General features: G+C 41.2%; 1 protein-coding gene across 4 annotated transcripts in view; it reads right to left on the bottom strand.

Annotated features, from left to right (window-relative positions):
* zbtb16a (zinc finger and BTB domain containing 16a) overlaps positions 1 to 21,742 on the bottom strand; it is a 153,022-nt gene that overhangs the window by 50,782 nt on the left and 80,498 nt on the right. For all 4 annotated transcript variants that reach the window (XM_039777173.1, XM_039777170.1, XM_039777172.1 and 1 more), the window contains exon 4: positions 6,408 to 6,494. In XM_039777173.1, the coding sequence (XP_039633107.1) occupies positions 6,408 to 6,494 (87 nt within the window). The remainder of the gene's footprint in view (positions 1 to 6,407; positions 6,495 to 21,742) is intronic.

Consider the following 21,742-nt stretch of genomic DNA (forward strand, 5'->3'; position numbering starts at 1 on the left):
CCACTATTGCCACTCCATGGTTTGCATATTTTCCCTGTATTACAAGACTTTAAAAAAGGACGGAGCGAGATAAAGAGAGAAAGAAAGAAAGAGAAAAGAGTGAGAGAGCAGCCTCCCCCTCCTATTATATGTGGATTTACTGCTGTGTGTGTGTGTGTGTGTGTGTGTGTGTGTGTGTGTGTGTGTGTGTGTGTGTGTGTGTGTGTGTGTGTGTGTGTGTACATGAGATGATTCATGTATAAACAGGAACACCAGCAGTCGGACAACAAATTCTTCCGAACTCATTTCTACACAGGTCATATGGGAGAAGCAGTCCCTGTTGTTCCTACTGCTACTCTACAGCTCATGTTGAATAACAGGCAACTGCTTGTACTAAATGTGGCCTTAGTTTGACGGATGAATGTGCAGATTTCAGTGGAAATTACAAAGTGTGCACTTGTGAATATACGGTTCAGATTGGCAGTTATAGAGCCTGCAGAGCCTGTAAAATGCATAAATCACTTGTAGTGAAATCTGCATTTTTTTTTTTTTATCCACAGAGAGACTAAAAAACAAAGCAAGAGAAAGTAATTTAACTTCAATTTATTGCTAACTTTTGTGTTTGTGAGCCACTTTCTCTGTAAACATATTCTGACCTTTTGCTTTTCTGCACCAAGCTACAGTTTAATCAAGTGGAATGTGAGTGTGGTGGGCTTTACCAATAAAATACAAGGGCTATAACTTATGGCTGGGACCAACACAATCTAATGAGGAAAAAAAAAGAGATCAAGATAGCTGGCAGAAGTTTACAGATGAAGGCAGAATGAGGACAAAACTGCAGCTCAGAGCTCAGTGTCTTGTAGCCTACAGCCCGACGGGTAGAGGTTTTACTGGAAATGCAAACTGAAAATGACACGTTGGAGGCGGCCGTTAAAATGAGCACAACTGTTTCCCAAAATGACATTATGGTGTGGGACAAAATCCACATTGAAACACCGTTGGAAACAGTCTGCAGCTGATATTACAAAGAAGAAATTTCACAGTGTACAGAACCAAATGTCCCAAGATTTATAATAGAGAATGCAACGACTGAATTATGAATGCAATGACTGTCCATATTAAACAATAACTAGCTACTTAAATTTTACTGTTCCTGTCAAAGGCAGAGTTCACATTATGTGTTAAAGCACTTTATTGTCTCATTAATACGTAAAATCCTCTTTTTCTGCCCCATAAATTGAAAGTCAATGTTACAAAATTCAACAGCTACTTCTGACGCCCATGTCGACATTGAAAAAGAAACACTGCTTTAGATAAAAGCCTGACCCGTGTGCCTGCATATGATCCCAGAGGATAAGGAGGGAAAGGCTGTTCCTACATGTCAGGCATGTAATTTTGCATTTTGAACAGAAAATCTGTCAACAATGTTGCTCAAATGAAAGAAAGAAAAAAAAAAAAGAAGCACACTTTTGAGGACATTTAGGCTGCAGACTGGAAATACATTAAGTTAAATTACATCTCCTCGTATGCAGTATGGGTGTTTTCATCATTGGTCCTGCAAAAAATTTGATGAATGCTGGAAAAATTCAGATTACCATCCAGGCCATGACACTTATGCTGCGTTCCAGGCAACCCGTAACTCGTGTTTTCACAACCTTCTACCAGTGAAAGTGCCCTGGAACGGCAGTCAAAACCGTAACATACTACCCGTGAACTCGTACCAGATCGTTGTACTCCCAGTTACAGTTTTTGACGTCACACACACATAAACAACAATGGCGACCTCGTTGATGCTGTACAGACGCCGTTTATTAACAGTAATAAGTACAAATTAATAGACATAAATAGGTAACGTAAAGTAACCTAGATAGCTAACGTCAACGTTAGGTAGCCGCTAGGTAGAAGGGTTTGTGGTGACTTTGCCTGGAATGCTACCAACTCGTGAGTCGTGAATTGAAGTCGTGAATTGAAGTCGTAACTTACGCGTCAAAAACTGTGTCTGGAACGCAGCATTAGTACAGTAGAACTTCTTCTGAATCAGGGCTACTATTAATATGATGATCTTATCTGCTGTATCAGAATAACAGATATTAGTTTTTTCTTCTCCATTTAGACTGTATTAAAAAAATAAAAATGCAGTTTGGAGTGGCCCCATATCAGTATTCACATTACATCATTCTCTGCTTCCTGCCAGTCATCCACATGATGAAATGGAAGTATACACCAAGAAATCCTCCCTATAAGCATGTAGCTTTACATGTTGTGTTTGCCTGGAAGGCTGCCAACAGTGCAAAGCTAGTCCTTAAAACAGAGTCCAAGTCTCAGTGCATACATTGCATAACAATTGGAGGACACAAAAGGCTACATCCACACTACTACTTGTTTGTTTTAAAATGGACAACTTTTGCTACGTTTACACCTAGCATCCACACTACTCCGGCATTTTCGAGCCCCTTAAACTGAGACATTTGGAAACAATGATGCAGACACCCATCGCCGATTCTGTGATTGTTGTTGTGCAGTTAAATTCTCCATTTTACAATGCTACTATTGCCCATATGCACAAGAGGCAAGCTATTTGAGCGATTTGCGACAATTCCCGTGTCCAGTGGCGTTATCAGCCTTTCACTGTGTTTACACCGGCACACGCCTGCCCAGTGTACGGGAATGGCACGTTGGTATGGACGGAGATTAGTTCTGTAACATAGCTAAAACACTTATAAGGATGGAAACTATTTCCGTTTTAAAATAAAAAAGTAGGAGTGTGGCTGTAGCCAGAGAGACAGTAGTAAATGGGCGACAACTTTAAACGACAGCAGTTCTTTTTTCTTTAAGGATGAGAGGTCCATGAAAGCCAGACAGACTGTGTTTCTTGCTTGCAAAAGCCCTGAGGCGAGTCCAAATTTAGAGAAATTGAGAGACTCTGATGAGATGCCATCCAATTTGGGAAAATATGTGACAAAAATTAGCCGTCAGTAGATGTAATGCAACTCACAAGTGACTTCGGCTCCCGAACACAGGCATTCCTGGATCGATTTGTATGTGTGTGCACTGCCAAATAAGGGGATAGTTTGCAGTGGGTGTTTGTGCATGTGTATTTGCACGAGTTCATTTGGTAAAAACATCCACATGATGTATTGCTGCCCCCCCTCCGGGCAAAAGAGCTTGTCCGTTAGCAATGACGACAGCTTCAGTAATGCCACAATGACCTCCAAACTATCCCATGGTTTTGGATAACCACCCACTATACAGTACGTCTCGCCTAGAGTATGAAGGCTGTTGAGCAACATAGGTGTGTGACATACCAAGGGCAGCCCTTTTAAAAAGCAAGAGCGGACAGGCAAACTGAGAAAGAGGCAGAGGTTAAGTCAGACTGCAGCTGATCAGGACAACAGAGGATACGCCACAATAGTTCCCATTCAAAGCAGCAAGAAACACAGATTCAGAGGCCAAATATTGTCATCAGAGAACATTAGCCAAGGGCTGAAGGGCTGCCAAGAGGCAGGCAGAGATCAAATCTGGCTTTGATGGCCAACAGTAACCCCATGCTCCCACCACCGCCCTCTCTGATGTTTTGCATCTTGGGTACTGTACACACAGACATTTCTGTATAAATAAATCGCTGTTTGTTAAGCTTTCTAGCTCAAACAGATTTAACACAGTACTGGCCAGTGGAGCTGCTTTTGTATCGGATGGATTTTCTTATGTTTTGTCAGTCCCTGTATATTCTGCTGGGATATCATTATTTGCATTTTCTCGACATATGATGAAGGCCATACATAAATAAAAATAGAATAAAAGTCTAAAACCCAGCTAGCAGTCCGGAGAGGATGCCTTATTTATCAAACCCCATTGGTAAAAAGTGTTGGACCGAATGAACATCTGTAACAATTTAGCTATTCTTAGAGCTTTAAGGGATTCAAAAAGTAAATTATGCTAGGATGTAGAGGGACTACATAGAGGAAAGTCCAGTAGGTCATTAAAATCTAAATGGTCGGTCCCCTTAGGACCATGAAATGTAATCTGAAAAAATCATAGCACCATAGGAATAGCTTGTACGAAATCAAAGAGTTCAGCCTCTGGGGAGCATGAATCTATTCATTAACTTAGATTTTCATATTTCTTGTGGACCTGTTGGACTTTGATGTATTTGAAATAAATTATAAAATAAATAGCTGGAGAGATTGGCCCATCAGGTGGGAAATTAACTGAAAGGATACAAAATAAACTCCTACAGTCAAACCAGAACAGCACTTTGGATGGTGCATGTTCCACTTCATATTCTGACGACGCACTCCATCAAAGCAAAATTCAACCAGTTCCTATTAAGTCACCACAAAGTTAAAGTAAGAGACAGAAAGGGAGCTGTTTGTTTACCTCTCTCATTCTCCTCTCATCAGTCACTCCCCTGCTGGAAACCAGCTAAATGCTGTCAACGTTCAGCTCACTATTGATTTTGAGAGTCAGAGTAGTGACAGCAATCACTGAGTGCAATATTGAAAATAAGAGCCATGCTTTCACAGCGGGTGGGTGGGGGTACAATGTCAAGTGCTCAAATCCAGCCCAGAGATGTCATAATATACTGTAAGTGTACAGTAGCTTAAAGTGCACAGAGATGGAGACACTGAAACTGAGAATCATATGGTGCAGTGAAACTGCCCTGTCATATTTTAACAGAGTCAATTTTTCACTCAGAGGGGTTCAACACATGGATGATTACTATACTATTACTGCTGCTGCTGCTGCTGCTGCTGCGCCAGTTGTCTGGCAGGAAGACACGTCTGGCCCTGGCTGCAGCTCCAATCCCCCACTCCCCAAACCCTAACATTGGTTTCAGACTGGAATGCCTATATTTAGAGTGCTCCTTTCCGCTGTTATGGCTGCTGGATCATTAGCCTCATTTAACGCTTTACTGTCATGTGAGCGCTTGGCTGACGCGCTTTGCCTCAGGAGTAACCCCATATAACACCTACCCAAAATTTTGTCAATTTTTTTAACCAGCAGTGTGTGGGGGTGGGAGTGGGAGCCACGCAGAGCTGCTACCGGGAGCCTAAGGGTCACGGCTTCAGATGAAGGACAAAACACAAGATGATGATAATGATCATATGTGGCTATTTTCGGGGATCGGTTTCGGGCTTGAATGTGCATGGACAGGACTATTTTCTCTCATGTCATTTTGTTTGACATACTGGGGCTAAAAGATGGCAATGTGGATCAGTTGGTGGGTGACTACTCTTTCCTCTCATGCCCCTTTTAGGCCAAAATCTGCTGGGCAGATGGGCCATAAACATGATCAACAACACTCATGCTCTCCAGAGGATGAACTGTTTGCATTTTGGACATAGACTTTCCTCCAGTGCTCTAAACTGTGTATGCAACATATCACTAACTAATGGCCACATTGCCATTAAACTTGCTGTGGACATTCATGCTCGCCAGAGGATGAATCCTATTGAACTTGCAGATCCTGTGGCCTTTCCTTAAAGCTGAATTTCCACTTGTGCTCATGGTATTGTACAATGTAATAGATTACAAAAATGTTTGCTGAAGACACAAGCAGTTTCAGAGGAAGACTTGACCCTTTTAAATGTGATAATTATATGACCTGTTTACAGCCGTTGTTACATTACGGGGCAATATTATCTATCGCCGTCCTATTGTCAGTAGTATGGCAGCGCGTAGTGTGCAACTGAGAGGCAGCTCGTAACGGGGTCTATTTGTTTTTAATCTGGAGTCATTGTCCAAAATGTTGGATCTACGTCAAAATCTGGTCCACAGAGAAGTATAAATGCAACTAACTGAAACCAAAGGACTCACAAACACACAAAGAGAATGCCCCAAGCACACCATCTTGGTACAAAAAGTGGTGAAAATCTGAGACAATCCTTTCCCCCCAAATTAAAGAGTTCATCTCCAGCAGTGAAACTGTTCTGGGCCGTCACACATCTGCTGAAGGGGGATTTACTTCTTCCTATTTACATCTTGGCACCTAGATCGTCCTCGTCTTCCCATCTTCATAGCTGAGCACTGATAAACAACATCGACCTGCCAAGTTTTCCCGGGTTTGTTGATTACTGTTGGGTCTGTCTTGATTTAGGGCGAGTGGGACTAATCCAAGATGATGGGATCTGTCTGTTTGTCTATCCATGGCTCCAGTTAGCCAGAGAGGGCTTAATGAGCCAGATTGGGAGTGTGAAAGGGACCTAATGGTTCAATGTGATCTCAATATTTGAATTACATCTCATTGCAGTACTTCCTTAAACTTTTTCAATGCTATCTTTCTTTACCAAAACATGCCTTTCCCACAAAATGGAACCTCCCTACAAAGTCAACCAATGCAAACATGGAGATGTAGCAGGGGAGCTCATATCTTTTTGTTTATGTCTCTGGTGTCACGATGATATGTCTGGCTGTGTGTGTGTTCATACCGGTGTGGATCTGCCGATGAGCCTCCAGGGATTCCTCTGTCTGGAACTGGGCACCACACTGGTCACAAACTATGGCCTTCTCACCAGCTGCACAACAACAAAAGAAAAGAGCGAGGACACTTATTAACAATCACACACATGTAGCACATTTGGAAAAGTTGTATGAAATGGAGGGAAAACAAGGCATCTTAAAGTTAAGGTGAAGAGAAGATAAATTTAATTTTAAAAAAAAATCCCTTGGAACTGTCTAATTTAGGTTAAAAAATGCAACCATAAAACCCTCAGCAGGGAACCCATAATCCAAAAATGTCTTGCTTTGAACAAAACTTTTGAAGACAACTAGTGAACTAGGATGAAGTGTCTGGATTTGGGGACCTTTAGATACAGTAGCTACAACAAAATCAGGAGTGAATCTTTAACACGGATAACCAATAAATCCATAATAAAATGAGCTTGTTGCAGATATGTTGCATAAGTGTCGGCTGATAAGTAACAAGACATGTCAGTACAGAAATGCAAAAGCCATAGTTTGTCCATCAGAGAGCACGGACAACTTTACTTTTCAAAAACTGCTCATGTTTTGCAGTCAGATACTGTGTTATCTGCTAGTGTCGGCTTATGCTTTCCTTATTTGAGCCCCTTCGACTTTTCAGAATTTAGATTTAATCTTTTTCATTATTTGATGGATTAATGGGTGTATTGTAATATATAATTTAGCCTACAACAGCTTTATAATTTGATGAGTCAAATCATCCGCCTTCAGACTGGTCAGATTCCGCTCCAAATATAATAATATGAATATGCAAATAGTGGCAGGAGGTGTCATATTCTTGCCCATACATGCTTGATGTAGGCTAATTTGCCAAAAAATGTCTAACAGTAATAATCAGAGTGCATCATTCAGTTTGTGTGACACACTCACAAGTATGCACAAGCACATTGTTCTCCAGCTCTACTATTCTGCCAGCAAAGAAATATCTAAAAGTGAACACTCTTTTATGTCAACATATACTGTAGACCCAAATTAATTAATTTAGTTTGTGCACAAATTGTATCAGCTTAATATGCAAGACTGATGCATTCCTGCTATTGACTCAAAGCCATAAAATTATCGTTGAGTTGAGTACTACTTTTGTTGCACCACACTCTCTGCTTATATATAGCCCTTGGGCTATGGTCTGGATTGTCATGTTCACCTATATTTTATGAACGTGTACCTTGTACGACAATAAAAGGAGAGACAGGAGCCTGGCATGCACACATACAGGGTGCTGTTGAAGGGCACATCGGATCAGGCCCAGGCAAACGACTTTTTATGGCTTGGCAATGAGCACTGTACATGCCATACACATCACACATCAAAGAGCACGCACGCACACATATCGAAAACACACACACACACAGTTAACATCTGGATATTGTGTGTGTGCAAACTAGGCGTGCATGTGTGTGGGTGTTAGCGTCTGTTCCCAGTGCAAGCACAGAGCGATCTCTCCCGACCAGACCTTGGTTTGTTCTTGGCACATCCTCCTGGGTTACGACACCTCCAGAGAGAGAAGAGAACACAATGAAAACAGGAAGCCAATTCTTAGATGACAGAAAAAAAAAAAAAGTCGGGGAGAGATGGCTTGTGTGGTTTTGTAACCACAGTGACATTAGGGAACGGCCTGTACTGTAATAAGCCCTACCAAAAGCAGAAATGACACGGACCGTACATGACAGAGTGTGCCTGCCAGTAGAGTGCTTATGAAACAAGTTATGCAAAAGACGGTAGGCTGCATAAGTGAGCGTGACTACAGAATATAAGCCACTGCAATGCAACCTTTAAAACCAGCACATCGTAGATTCGTCTGCGATATCACAAGATTTATTTCCATACAACAACTTTACACCAAGTAGACTGAGCTGGTGAGCAATGTCCTTTTTAATTGGCTGCATATTCAAGAGGCATAATTTGTAATGTGAGCGTATGGCGCGCCAGTGTCAAATGCACAGATGAGCATATGGCCGAATTAGCTGGCAAAAGCAGCCACTTAACCTTTAGAGAACAAGACATGTAGTGGAGATGTAGACAGAATCCCCCAACACACCCACTGATGTCCCTAATTTGCATTAATCACATAGTCCCTCTGTTGCTTCTTTGACTCCCTGATTCATCATTGTTGGATCAACTGTAATTCTCATTTTTTAACGTGCTGCGGTTGCCCTGCTAAACTGCATTGGATTTCTTCCATCATATTGATTCGAGCTCATTGATTGCCCTTGCAGGGGCAATTTTATGACCATTCAAGCGCAAACCCAATAATATCAGTGCTCTATACACATTTGTGTTTTAACCTCCAACATAATATTGCCCATATTGTGTTTTTAGCCCATCTAAAACATGCACATGTGCATACTTTTCTGCTGACCATTTCCAAAACATTATGTTGTTTCTTAGATGTAAAGTTTTGTTTTTTTTGCAGGTACTAACTGAGCTAAATGAAGTCCTGTAATCTATGAAAAAAAAGGGCAGTTAATTAAAACTTGAAAATACATAGTTAGAACTAAGAAGTTGCATGACAAAGGAGTTTCAATTTACTATTTCCCTTACTTCACCACTGAAATGCCCCTGAGCAAGGTACTTAACCCCCAGCTGCCCCAGGTGGGCTCCTTAGTGGCCAAAGGATCAAACTGTGATTGTACTGGGCAGCTTCCAGGTTTGAGTGTGTGTGTGTGTGTGTGTGTGTGTGTGTGTGTGTGTGTGTGTGTGTGTGTGTGTGTGTGTGTGTGTGTGTGTGTGTGTGTGTGTGTGTGTGTGTGTGCTGAGTGTTCCTGGAAAAGAGCATTCATGCTCAGTAGCTCTAATCTGGTTAAAAAAAATCAAATGGACACCAACAGCTGCCTGGTAGGTCAGAAAACACATTTACAGCTATGGTTTGCAGTATTGTAAAATATAGGTAATTTGTAGTAAATCAGCTTAACACTAGCATGGCTTCCGCAAATAATGACTCCACCTTACAGACAGTTGTGCAACACTATAACCATTGTTCTGGGGGGCCAAGGCGCGTGTGCTATATGGGCCTGGGATAGGATTTTAGTGCAGGGCATGCCCCTGCTTGTGGCACAAGGACATAAATTGTCAGGAAATGCCTGCATGGTGCCTCGCTTCAAGGAGAATGAAGTTGTGTGAGGTCACCGTGGGGCAAAAGGGGGAGGAACTGAGGGTACACACAGCCAGGCAGCCACCCAGCCAGATGCCCGTCACTCCAGTTAGCCAGCTAAGTGCTAACAGGGGGCCCTACGCTTGGTAACAGCCACCATCAGCCATGTTCACTGCCAAATTAAAGTAATAAATCTTGAGGCCCCTTTGATCACAAGAGGGTGAACTTGTTAGTTAGAAAAGACGGGGTAACCGGCGCAGAGGACACACACGCTTGACATCAGCTCAAACTTGTGCGTTTTAAATAGTTCTCTGTGAATAAAAAAAACACACTCTACTCAGGGGCCTATTCAAAATTACGCTGCAGAATCTAAAGGCCCTTTATTTCAACACTGAAATAACTGTAAAAATGAAATGTTGGCATCCTCCTGCCGCTCATCAGGAAACACAGAAATGAATGAAGACGGTTAATGTGAAGTGAATAAAAACTAACCATCAGAAAATTACAAAAAGACCAAAGAGAAACAAAAAGGATTTTCCAAATAGTTGACTTTCCCGGTCAACTCTGTTATTGGGGAGTCCTTTGTCATATTGCCACAGATACAGCACTTAGCTGACATAATAAAAGTTGCACAACCCATGCTAAGTTAGTGTGTGTGTGTGTGTGTGTGTGTGTGTGTGTGTGTGTGTGTGTGTGTGTGTGTGTGTGTGTGTGTGTGTGCACGTGTGTTGGGAGGTGGGGATGGGGTGGTGATCAGGTGCCACATGCCACTGAAGCTGCTTCCCTTTTCGCTTCCCTCTCTGAAATATTGCTCAACTGTTGTTGCAGTGTGCCTCAGTTATTTCATAAAGGGCCATAAAAGAGAACAAGCCAGAGAGGGCTCCCTGCCAATCAAGTAAACTTCCTGCAAAACCTGGCAGCAAAAAGCAATATAACCGCCCTGTATGTACTGTAAACTTGATCTGTCTTTACAGGCCCTGCATCCCCCTGATAAAGAGAACCTTCCTTCATATGGTGCCACATTATAAGCTTTTTAGAAGCACAAACATTTCAGTGGGCTACACTGATTTTTGTTCAGTTTAGATTACCTACTTTTTCTGTTAATGCTAGTAATGCCTGTAACAATTATTACATAATTGTTTGTCAATTTCTTAACGTAATCACGGTTTCTTTGATTAACAGCAATTAATTGCTAACATTAGCTAAGGTCCTAACCTTTACTGTTAATGGTTGATTTTGTTTACATATGCCAAATTGTAATTATACAAGTAATATTGGTAGGACTGTTGAGCTAAAGCTATGCTAGTTGTTGGCACTTGACCCTATACACGTTCGTAGCAACAAAAATGACAAGGGGGAAGATAAAGTTAGAAAAACTGTTTTATTATAATAGAGAGGCATTGTTTACATTATACGCTGTGTATTTGTGTTATAACATTATCTGGGTCACATGACATTGTTATAACCAAAGATAAAAAAAGTAATTAATAAATAAATAAAAATCTTTTAAATTTGACTGAAAGAGACAATTATATTGTTAGTCGCAATTATTCATGAGACAATTAATTGTACTGTAATTTGGAATTGTTACAGCTCTAATGCTAGCTAGCTGTAAGTGTAAGTAAGTGTATGCTAGGTAGTAGAAGGTTCATATCTGGTTCTTTTGCTTCCTGAAAGGGAAACATTGTGTAATTTATTTTATGTTTTTATATATATAAACTTGTTTTTTGTTTTTGCAGCCGCAGTAGTGTTCTTCTTTTAAGTGGGCTAAGTCCTTTTGGATGCAACGTTAACAAAGCCGGCCCTGTTAAGTGTAAATATTACTATTTTAGTTGGTCATGAGCTTTTCAAGTTAAGTCCAAAATCCCAAGTAACACAGTCACAAAGCAATGGCTGGAGTCGGCCTGTTCCAATGAAGTGACATGGCTCCCCATCTCACGCTGAAACAATCCCATCATTCACATTTTGGTCCAACTTGTACTGTAAATCACTTTGTTACTGTTTACTGTTGTAAAAAGTGCCCTATAAATAAAACCTGTGATTACTGTTGGGTCTAGTTCACTGGGACTCTCACCACTATCTCGGCATTATTCAAGAGCATTTCACTTAAAGTTAACTACTGTGGGGTTTCCCCAGCACTGGCAACATTTCACCACGTAGCCGTGAGGAGGATTGTGGATTGTGGATTAGCCCACCGAGCAGGCCTCACAGGGAAGAGATGGTGCACTCCCTTGCCTGTAATTTCCCCTGACATACTAAGTGCTCGTTCTCCCATTTGCCTAAATAATGTGGTGTGCAGTGGTGCATTGTCCTATTTGCTCTTACACTCAATCCACGTGTGCATAGGATCTGAATGTGAAAATGCAAACCATCGTTAGGTTATGATGCAGAGACGAAGACCGGGGGGGTGGGGGGGTTTGTGGGTGCGATTAGTGCATTTGGGTGCAACAACACACACACTATCACCACACTCACATCACTCAGCTCAGCTATGTGATCTCATAATGCCGCCATTCAGACGCTTTCCTCATTCAAAAGAATCTGTCAGAGACAGAGAAAGGCCCTGTTTGTTTGGGGTGCCCTGCTTTTCTCTGCCTCCTGTGGAAGACTAAATAATATTTTTTGTGACAGTATGCCCACACTCAGACTTGACACTTGTTGTTCCAACCTACTTTCTTTCACAGGTAGCGCATATATGCTAAGTTTGCAACAGATGTCCCCTCTTGGGGAATCACAGTCTAAACAGAATCTTTTATCAAAGACAATCGCAGAATTAAACATAAGAGTTAGAGAGCCTGTCTTTGCTGATAGCGACACACAAAAAGTAGGACACCGTGTTGATACCAGACACTTCAAACACCTCATCTGCATGGGAGATAAGGAAAAAACCTGTGTTTCTTTTTTAACCACTGATGGTCATTTTTATAAATTTGATCAATTCCTCAATCTTCCCATTGCAGCACACGTGTTTGCCGGCTTAACACGTTATTGACATTAAGGGAGTATTACACAAATCCGGAAAAATAAGTGAATGTGCAATTTTTCAGGAAATCAGCAAAGTCATGCAAAGACCTTCTGTTTCCTGCAATATAGTCATCAAAACATTTGTCAAATGGTTTCACGTGTCCGCTTGCATGAGATGGCATGGCACTGTTTAGCATCCACAAAAAAAAAAAAACTTTCCTTCAAGAGCTTCCACATTCAGGAGAGGTTCAACAACAGAGCTCCACTGTTCCAAGAGAATAAGCTTGCTGTAATACATAAAATGCCAAATTCAACTCTGGACGACCCACCACATGTAAAGCACAGCATGTTAAACACAGAGCTCTGGTGCGTATGAATAAAATGCCAGCTGTCTTCATGACTATACTGTAGTAAACCTGTGGAATTTATCTACTCTCTTATAACAAAACGTATCAGCTAAGTGCTAAAAAGTCTACATTTGCTCTCTTTGTCTTGACCGAAGCTTGATCAATAAACTGTCACAGTGTGCGTTTCTGGCTGCAGTGGCTAGTCTACACTGACAAAAAAAATAAAAGTTTACTGGAGATCATTTATATTGGGCTAACATATTTGTATTCTGCATAAAAAGGATTGACATTTGTCTAGATTACACAGTTAAAATGTTTTAATGGGAATCTGAAAATGTCAATTTGGGCAAAGTGTCCACTCAACAGTGTGTAAAAAGAGAATTAGAGAGTGGACATTGCTGTTAGTATAGAGTAGGGGTTTAAATCTGTCTTCGAAACCTGTCCAAAGTCCCACATTGTCTCTAACAGGGCTGCCCACTCTTAGTTGATTAGCCGACTAATCGGTCATTTTGGTCTTAGGTGACTAAGATTTCTTTAGTCTGTAAGTACGTTTTTATGCTTTTTCATTCTAACTTAGTGACTTATTTCCAAGAAACTTATCTGGTAATACACATATTTAAAGTGGTGATTCTTTGTGGAGGAATTAAGTTTTACAGATCTGTCGATTAAATCAACTGATCGATTAGTCGACAAAATAATATTGAGTGTTAGACGACTAAGAATTTCTTGAGTCGAGGACAGCCTCGCTCTCTAATATGCACAGGTCACACTGAACTGAAAAGTCATATCATTTCACAACAACATGAGTTAGGTCAAACATTAAAAGATTAGTCACAGAGGCCTTTCGGATTGGCTGGGTGATTTTTGCACAGAAATGAACACGTGATGGTTAAGTTGACATGAGAAAGCTTCAGCTCAGATTTGTTTCCACTCTAATTCCTGTGCAGCCTCGGTTCTTGCAGGGCAGGACACAGTTTACTGTATGTGCACATATTTCTGCAGGAAGTGGCTCAAGAGTCAGCGAGGCTAAATGGGAAATTAAAAAGGCTAATTACAGTGGATCAGTCGATGGCCGACCAATATCACACTCAATGGTTTTTAACAGTGTAAACAAGGCAGGAGAGAGAGCAAGAGAGAGAGTGTGTTTTTTTTTTTTTTTTTTTTGGTGTGTGTGTGTGTGCGCGACAGAGGGAGGGAGGCAGACAAGCGCAGTCACCAACAAAAACATAGCCTGGCTGTTCACTGAGCCTACATAAATGGCTTACGTAACAGTACTCTCAGTACCAAAAAACAGCAAAAATCCATAAACACACATATATACACACACACACACACACACACACACACACACACACACACACACACACACACACACACACACACACGTTGGTTTCCCTCTACTTGCGAGGACTTTCATTCATCATTCTCATAACCATAAAAAATATCCACTGTCTCCACTAGATTCATGTCCTCAATCCTCACCCTAAACAGTGAAGCAATGGGCAAAATGACATTCAAAGTATCAAAAACATCCTTATTCCCAGCATTTAAAACTCAATCTGGTTCACATACAAATAGCAAAACAAGTACACACACAAACACCCACACACACACACACACATCCGTCACCACAGACACAGTATGCTGTCAGAACAATGAGTACAGACACCACACGTTCACTCTCTCCCTCTCTCCTGCCTCGCTCTACCTTCAGCGTTATAACGAGACGTGCTGTACAGTTTTATTTACACCAGCCTCTTATCAGTGGTACAGCAGCACAGAGACTGCCAATTGGAGAGGACAGGCCACGGTACTGCCTGTACCCTGTAGTGGAGTAGGTGTGTACCGCCATGCTCCCAGCACGTTTTTATCAAGGCTCAGAAAAGACTGGGCCCGCGCCAGGCTGCCTCTCGCAATAATAAAACACACTCACACATAAACACACAGGTTGAGTTTGCAATCAGTCACCGCAACTACGGGCCCATTTTTACACAGGTCTTGCAGCACACATACAATCGAGAGAGTTTCCATTTAGGGATGAAATGGGGTAAACCACCTGAAGTCATTTAAACCAGCTTTTCGTATGAAGAAATAGTTTAGCAAATGCTTTTTTTTTTTTTTTTTAAATCTGATATAAATCTTTACGTGTAGCAGGAAGCATGTGACAGATGGCAACATGCAGGAGGTGGCTGAGCTCAACATCTGACAGAATCACGACAGAATTCTCAAAATATATTTTGCCGCAGGAAACGGTTATTAAAACTACTTTTATGTGATCAAATCAATCATAACACTACTTATCCAATGATTTCAGAAAATAGCAGAAGGTGTGTCCGCTTTCAGGAGTTTTAAATGTTGGCACATAAAGACAATTCGTGGAAGCATTAAACTAAAAAGTTTAACATGGGGGGCCGCTTTTCAGATGTCTGTAACTAATGCAATGTATTTATATATGTTATTGAGTAAATATGGAATGTATGGAATTTGCTGCAAAACTGAAGTGATATTAAACTGGTCATTACCCTGACAGCAATAGGTCCACCAGGAATGTAAAAATATCCAGGCTTTTAGCTACATGCAACATCAAATTATAACCTACCACCACAAGCACATTCATTGGCTAGCTGGCTTTTTTGATAGCCCAAATTACCATCTAGTCATGAAGAGAGAATTTGTTTCCTAATAGGACAAATAATAGGACGATTTTTAGTGTGGCTTCTAGATAAAAAGTTGATCTATTTACCGATGTATCTATTTCTTTCTTTCTTTATGTGTATTTAAAAACTCGGAAGGAAACAAGTAGCTGGCCTGAATTTTGCTTTTTCAAACAATTCCCCATTTCTTTCAAGATGGCCACCATGTGAGGAACACAACTGATTGATCTTAGCTCAAAGAGATGTTGACACAAATGATCATACCAAGAAACGGATGGGACAGGATGAGACAGTTAACTGTAATGTAAAAAAGAAAAAAAAGAAACTCACAGGACAATTACAATCAAAGTGTACTGAGCAAACAAAGTATCAGCACATGGACCATAGATAATGTATTATGTAGATAATGCAGTAACTATAAAACACGTGCTGGTTCCCACAAATGTCAGTCATACACAGACTAACACAAGCAGAAAAGACATGGTGCAAATGCTGAAGATAAAGAGGACATAATCTTGCCTTTCTGTGTGTGTGTGTGTGTGTGTGTGTGTGTGTGTGTGTGTGTGTGTGTGTGGGGGTGACAAGCCATCACACAAAGCACAGGAACATGTTTGCTCCCGATGATATTGTTATCGACGGAGAGGAAAAAATAAATAAATCAAAGGGAAGTGAGAGAGCATGCGGAAGAGGGAGGGAGAGAAAAAGGAGGAAGCAGATGAAGACAGAGAATATTCAGGTCGCATTTGACAGCTTTACGGTCTGTTGCGCCGAATGGGATGTCTAGGGACGTGGCAAAGCAGACAAATATTGACTTGCAGAGCGTTCACACGCGCACACAGACACACGCACACACAGACACACACACAGACACACGCACACACACACACACACACACACACACACACAAAAAAAAAAAAAAAAAAAAAAAAAAAAAAAACAACCCCCACACAAAAACAAAAACAAAAAAAACCCTTTCAAAATGGATGAGCTCACATTGCAAAATCCGTCACCCTTGGTTTTTTGCCCAGCTCAACCTCTTAATCCAGTTTGCCTGCAAACCAATTTGTTTGTCCAGTAGGTCACAGACAGTTTCCTGCCCTCACTGTTCCCTGTTCTTTTGCACTGTTTATTTCTCCCTCTCCTTTGCCTTACTTTCTCTGAACGACGGAGCCATTTCCAGAGCTTTTGCCCCCTGGGAGATCGAGGGCATCTCAGTCCACAGTCCCTCCTCCTCCTCCCTCCTTTCCTGCAGTCCCTTCCTCCAGTCAACACCACCCCCCCCCCACCCCACCCCTCTCTCTCTGTCTCTCTCCCGTCCTCCTTACTTTCAAACTGTCTTGACGTCAGAGAAACCTGGTTTAAAGTGTGCACTGACACGAATAGACATGAACACACACATGCATCATTTAAACCTATTTATTTTGCCTTGTAAAGGGCCATACTGTAACGTCCTGTACAATCAGATTACTGTTAAGGTGGCATTGGGTCCATAGTATCAGCATGGGGCTTTGGAGACAACTGGTAACATAATGATAACAGTGTCTTATCTCTTCTCAAAACAAATGTTTATCAGAACCTTATCCTGATTTGACTTGAATTTTTAGGCTTGGCTTAGTTTCAGTTGTCTTTATCTTATTTGTCTGATTTTTGTTTTACCTTTTTTTCTTTTTTTTTTTTAAGTTTTCTTCCATTTGATTTCATTATTCAGTCCAGACTGGAATATCCTGACAAGTACTGGATGGATTGCCATGCCATTATGTGCAGACGTTCATTGTCCCAAGAGGATGCATTTTAATGAATTTGGTGATCCCTTTACTTTTCCTCTAGGGCCACCATGAGGTTGACAATTTTGGTTTTGGGTGAAATGTCTTGAAACTATTAGATGGATTGTGATGGTATTTGGTAAAGATTTTCATGTTTCCCCTCCAGGATGAATTGTAATAACTTTGGCAACCCCTTGACTTTTCATCTAGCACCATCATCAAGTCATTATATAAAAGGTATAAGGCTATTTTTATTTTTTATTTATACACACCTTATTTCTAAAGTTCTGGCCATCTTATCTTTCAGAAAACATTTGACTCACTGTAGAAAAACCAGGCCATAAAGACAGTAGAAAAACTTTACAACTTAGTGAGAAAGGTCCCACACAAGCTAGTTTTAAAGCAAATGTTTATTGTTGTCTGAGGGCTTTTGTTTGTGATGCCCCACGGTCTGGAACATAAAACAGTCCAGCAGTGTCGCATCCCTTTGTCTGTAAAATGAAAAAAAGGTTAATGAAATGCGATCACAACTGCTAGGAATGATGGCGATATAAAGAAAAACGATCCAGGTTGTTAAAACTTGTAATTTTCCCAGGTGAAAGAACACACACACACAACCATATATGCCATGCTTTGCTGTCCAGTCACAGCAATTACCCTGCCGTTGCCAGACACTGACCAAGTGTTTCAAAACTCCCCCACCCTCTCCAAACCGTGGCCTCCCCTCCTCCCTGGCTGCCCAATAGAGGTGAAAGGTGCCATGTGTTTTCAGCTTTGCTTTCAACCCCCTCTGTTTTCAAGAAGAGAAGACAAAATGAGGCTTTGACATGTATCCGTGTGCTCCTTCAGGCCACAGACGCAAGGATATCTTCAGGGCCTTTGGTGTATTTGTGTGCGCAAACAGGGATGTGTGTGAAGAAGTGCAGGGAAGGAAACAAGAGCTGGATGCATAGAGGAACCACCCGGGGCTCTCCTGGTGTGAAGAGGCAGGAAGTAAGTTGGGCTGCTCTAAAATGCCAAAGTGGACCATTTCTCACAAGCCTCAGGGCCTGGTATTAATAGATCCTGGTTGGACAGGGGTGGGTGGGCTTCTGGAGAAATATACGTTGACACGAATGACCTACTGCAGTTTGAGACTACCATAGTCTGTTCCAATGGACCTTGATCAGATTAAGCGCAATTTGAGATTAATCGCTACCAGAAATAATCTTAAAGTGACAATGGGAAAATGCACACAGTACTGCTGTTTACCAACCAAAGCAGTCTGTGATGCAAAACCTAAAAAATATCAAGTTCTCAGAAGGAATTTAAGCTAATGTGACATGCAGGCAGTATCTCAAAATATGACATGGACTACTAGTGAAATGCATTACAGTAAATAGAGCCTGTGTAAGATGGTGTGGCTGAGTATGTGTTTTTCAATCAATCAAATCAATCAGCTTTAATTGATTAAATGCAGCAGCTTTGCATTTGTCTGACAAGGAACAGTGACAATTACAACACATCCTTCAACCTTAACAGAAGAATGTGCTGATGTGATGACAGGACTGTATTATGCAAACATAAAGCTCTGCAGCAGGGCTACCTTTGGTGATGGGTGTTCACTCACCACTGTTTAAAGACTACTCCGCGTATTTAACATTGCACTCACGGTTGACAGTTTAAGCTGAAATGGCCGCAGCAGAACCAAAGCAGTGTTTTCCTTCAGTTTGGGACAGACCTAGTTGTGCGTATTTGGCTGGGGGTTTAGGCGCCATTCCTCAATTTCTTTTTACATTTTTCAATACAAAAAGCAATTTCCCCTTACATTTTGGGTCTCTGTGGGTTTTTGAGCCTCTCTGTAGTCGTGTTGTGTCTCTTTTTGGTCATTTGTGCCGATTTGATCATTGTTTTTTGTCTCTGTGGTAATTTGGCGTCCCTTTGTAGTCGGTTTGTGTCCCTTTGTGGTGGTCTCTTATTCACATTATTCTGTAGCATTATTATGACTAAATATGCATCTAAAACATAGGAAAAGATAGAGCAGGTCATAAAGAAATAACATCCAAAAAGCTTAAAGACAAAACTTGCTAAAGAAGTCCAACTACAGTCATTAGATCTGAGAAAAGTCTTTCATTTGGGCTAAAGTGCTACACAAAACAGCTCGGGTAATGCACCTAAACCTTAAAATGGCAGGCAAAGATATATATATATATATATATATATTTTTTTTAAATAAAATTCTTCTTCTTGTCAAAACCTGGCGCCTACCTTACGCACAATGCAACTTAGAATCTGGTGTGGTATGTGTCTAATGTAGCCATGAGCTGCTAGCCTCAAAAGGTCTGGTAAGCTTGCTTCTTTCTAACTCCAGATCCACACTTATTATTTCATTTTCAAACTTGTAGTCTTCAGACAACCTTGTTCACAAATGCAGAAGTACTCCCCACAACTTGTAAACCGTTCCCCTTTAAGTGCACACGTTTGGATTTCACTTTTGTGTATCAGTTATTATGTAATTTATCCTATCAGTAACCGCACGTGGTATCAGAACTGAATTTGGAGGTCAGAGAGCTCTAAACTAATTCACCTTGACAGTTCAAAGTCAATCTAGAGCAACTACAGTGATTCAGTCGGATCATGTATAATCTGCTCACAGAAGAACAACCGGAAGAATGACTGACAAAATATGAGAGGTGAAAGGAAAAGACTCTCCTGTACATTGATGATGCTTTGTCATGCACTCTGCATCTGAGTGACAACAGCTTTTTTAAGAGAACACCATTAGGAACAAGTCAATGTGAGGTCACATTGTTTTTAACAGTATTATCTCGCAAATCTTTCAAACCCTGACATCTTTTTTCCTGCATTGCTGTTTTAATTCTTCTCGAGGAGCCAAATTCTGAGCCTCGTTTATTTCTTCAACAGCTAGTGAATGTTCCTGTTTCCACTGCCTAAAATGTCACACCAGCTCCTTTACTCAACAGTAGTTTTCCAAATCAATTTGACATGATACAGAAGCTGGCAACACCCCTCAAATAACACAGCAGTTCTGGATCTTTATTGCACATGCACACTGTGTCTAGGGAGTGTTAGCAGTAAACACATTTTTAAGAAATTACTGATATTTGCAGATCTAGGAATGCTCTGAATACAGATAATACGACTAAAGCCCTGCTAGTGGGCCCTTAAAGAAGCCATGTTCATTTCAACAGAACGACCAACATAGTGAACAATTTTAATTTGTAAGCACTAGGCCATGGAGACACCACAATCAAGATGGCTTATCACCTTGAGAGCATGAAATGGGATTCCTTGGAACACACATCCAAACCGTTTCTAGAAGAACTAGAACAACGGGGAAATGGGGAAAAAATAGGTACGTTCTACGCGTAAACCAAATCGACTGATATGTACAAAATATACGTATCACTACAGAGATCCGTAATTCCTTTACGAGTGGTCGTGATCAGCTCCGGTGGCTAGGCTGCAGCGCAGCTGCGCCCGGTGGAATCCAGGCCAGCAAGCATCAGCAGCCTCCGAACGCTAAACGAATATGGAATCAGTCTCAGCTTCATGGAAGGACTTTGAAAGTGCCAAATGACTTGCTTTAACAAATTTGTGTTTGTTTCTACAAGGAAAAATTGTCAAATAGCACTTCCATGAGGATGTCCTCAGCGCAAAGTTCAAGCTGCATGCAAAGTTTAAGTTATGTTCATCTTTTTATTTTTATTTTACATAAATGGTGTTCCTTTGCCGTTATTATTAATACCACCAAATAATACACTAAAGTGGCCAGGTTGCAAACTTATGGGGTTATGCATTTGTCCTAGCTGCGTTTAGGCTTGCTTTAAATTTGACCAATGTGTTTCAAGTGCAGATGAAGTTATACCTTAAAAACAAGTCAATTCCCGGGATTCCCAGGATAGCGTGCTTCTGATCCCAGGAGACAACATCTCATTTTCGGGAATAACATAAATCCCTACAAACAACCAATGCTGCCTTTTTTTCATCAGGACAGCCTACTAGTTTCATCCTCTGGGGTCCATGAATATCTACAGAAGATGTTATAGTAGTCTGGCCCGTCTGTAGTTGCTGACAAACCTTGCCCTGGAACAAAGTGTTGGACAGACGGACATCTTCAGCTTTAGGCCAACATTTTCATACAATATTGTCTTTATTCTGTGTGCGCTGGGAAGCGAGACATACAGACAGACCTGAGAGACTGACCAGCATTTGAACCCTTACCCCTGTGACCACCACAGACTGTTGCCCAGCCAGCTGCTGGGAATTCAGCAATTGACATCCTCTTTACAGTGCTGTAAATGCATTTATAGTTCAACAGAGGAAGGGATGAGATGGCTGCTGGATCGGGGAAGGAAAACTCATTTAGGCTGCCGTTTGCTGCCTGGGGGTTGCAGGTGGTGCGCTGAGGTTTAAGGTGATGGTACCAAAGTGAGAAACAGAAGAAACACTTGTTGCCTTGCT

Source organism: Perca fluviatilis, chromosome 16 (genome assembly GCF_010015445.1).
Source record: "Perca fluviatilis chromosome 16, GENO_Pfluv_1.0, whole genome shotgun sequence".
In the NCBI taxonomy this organism is placed as follows: domain Eukaryota; kingdom Metazoa; phylum Chordata; class Actinopteri; order Perciformes; family Percidae; genus Perca; species Perca fluviatilis.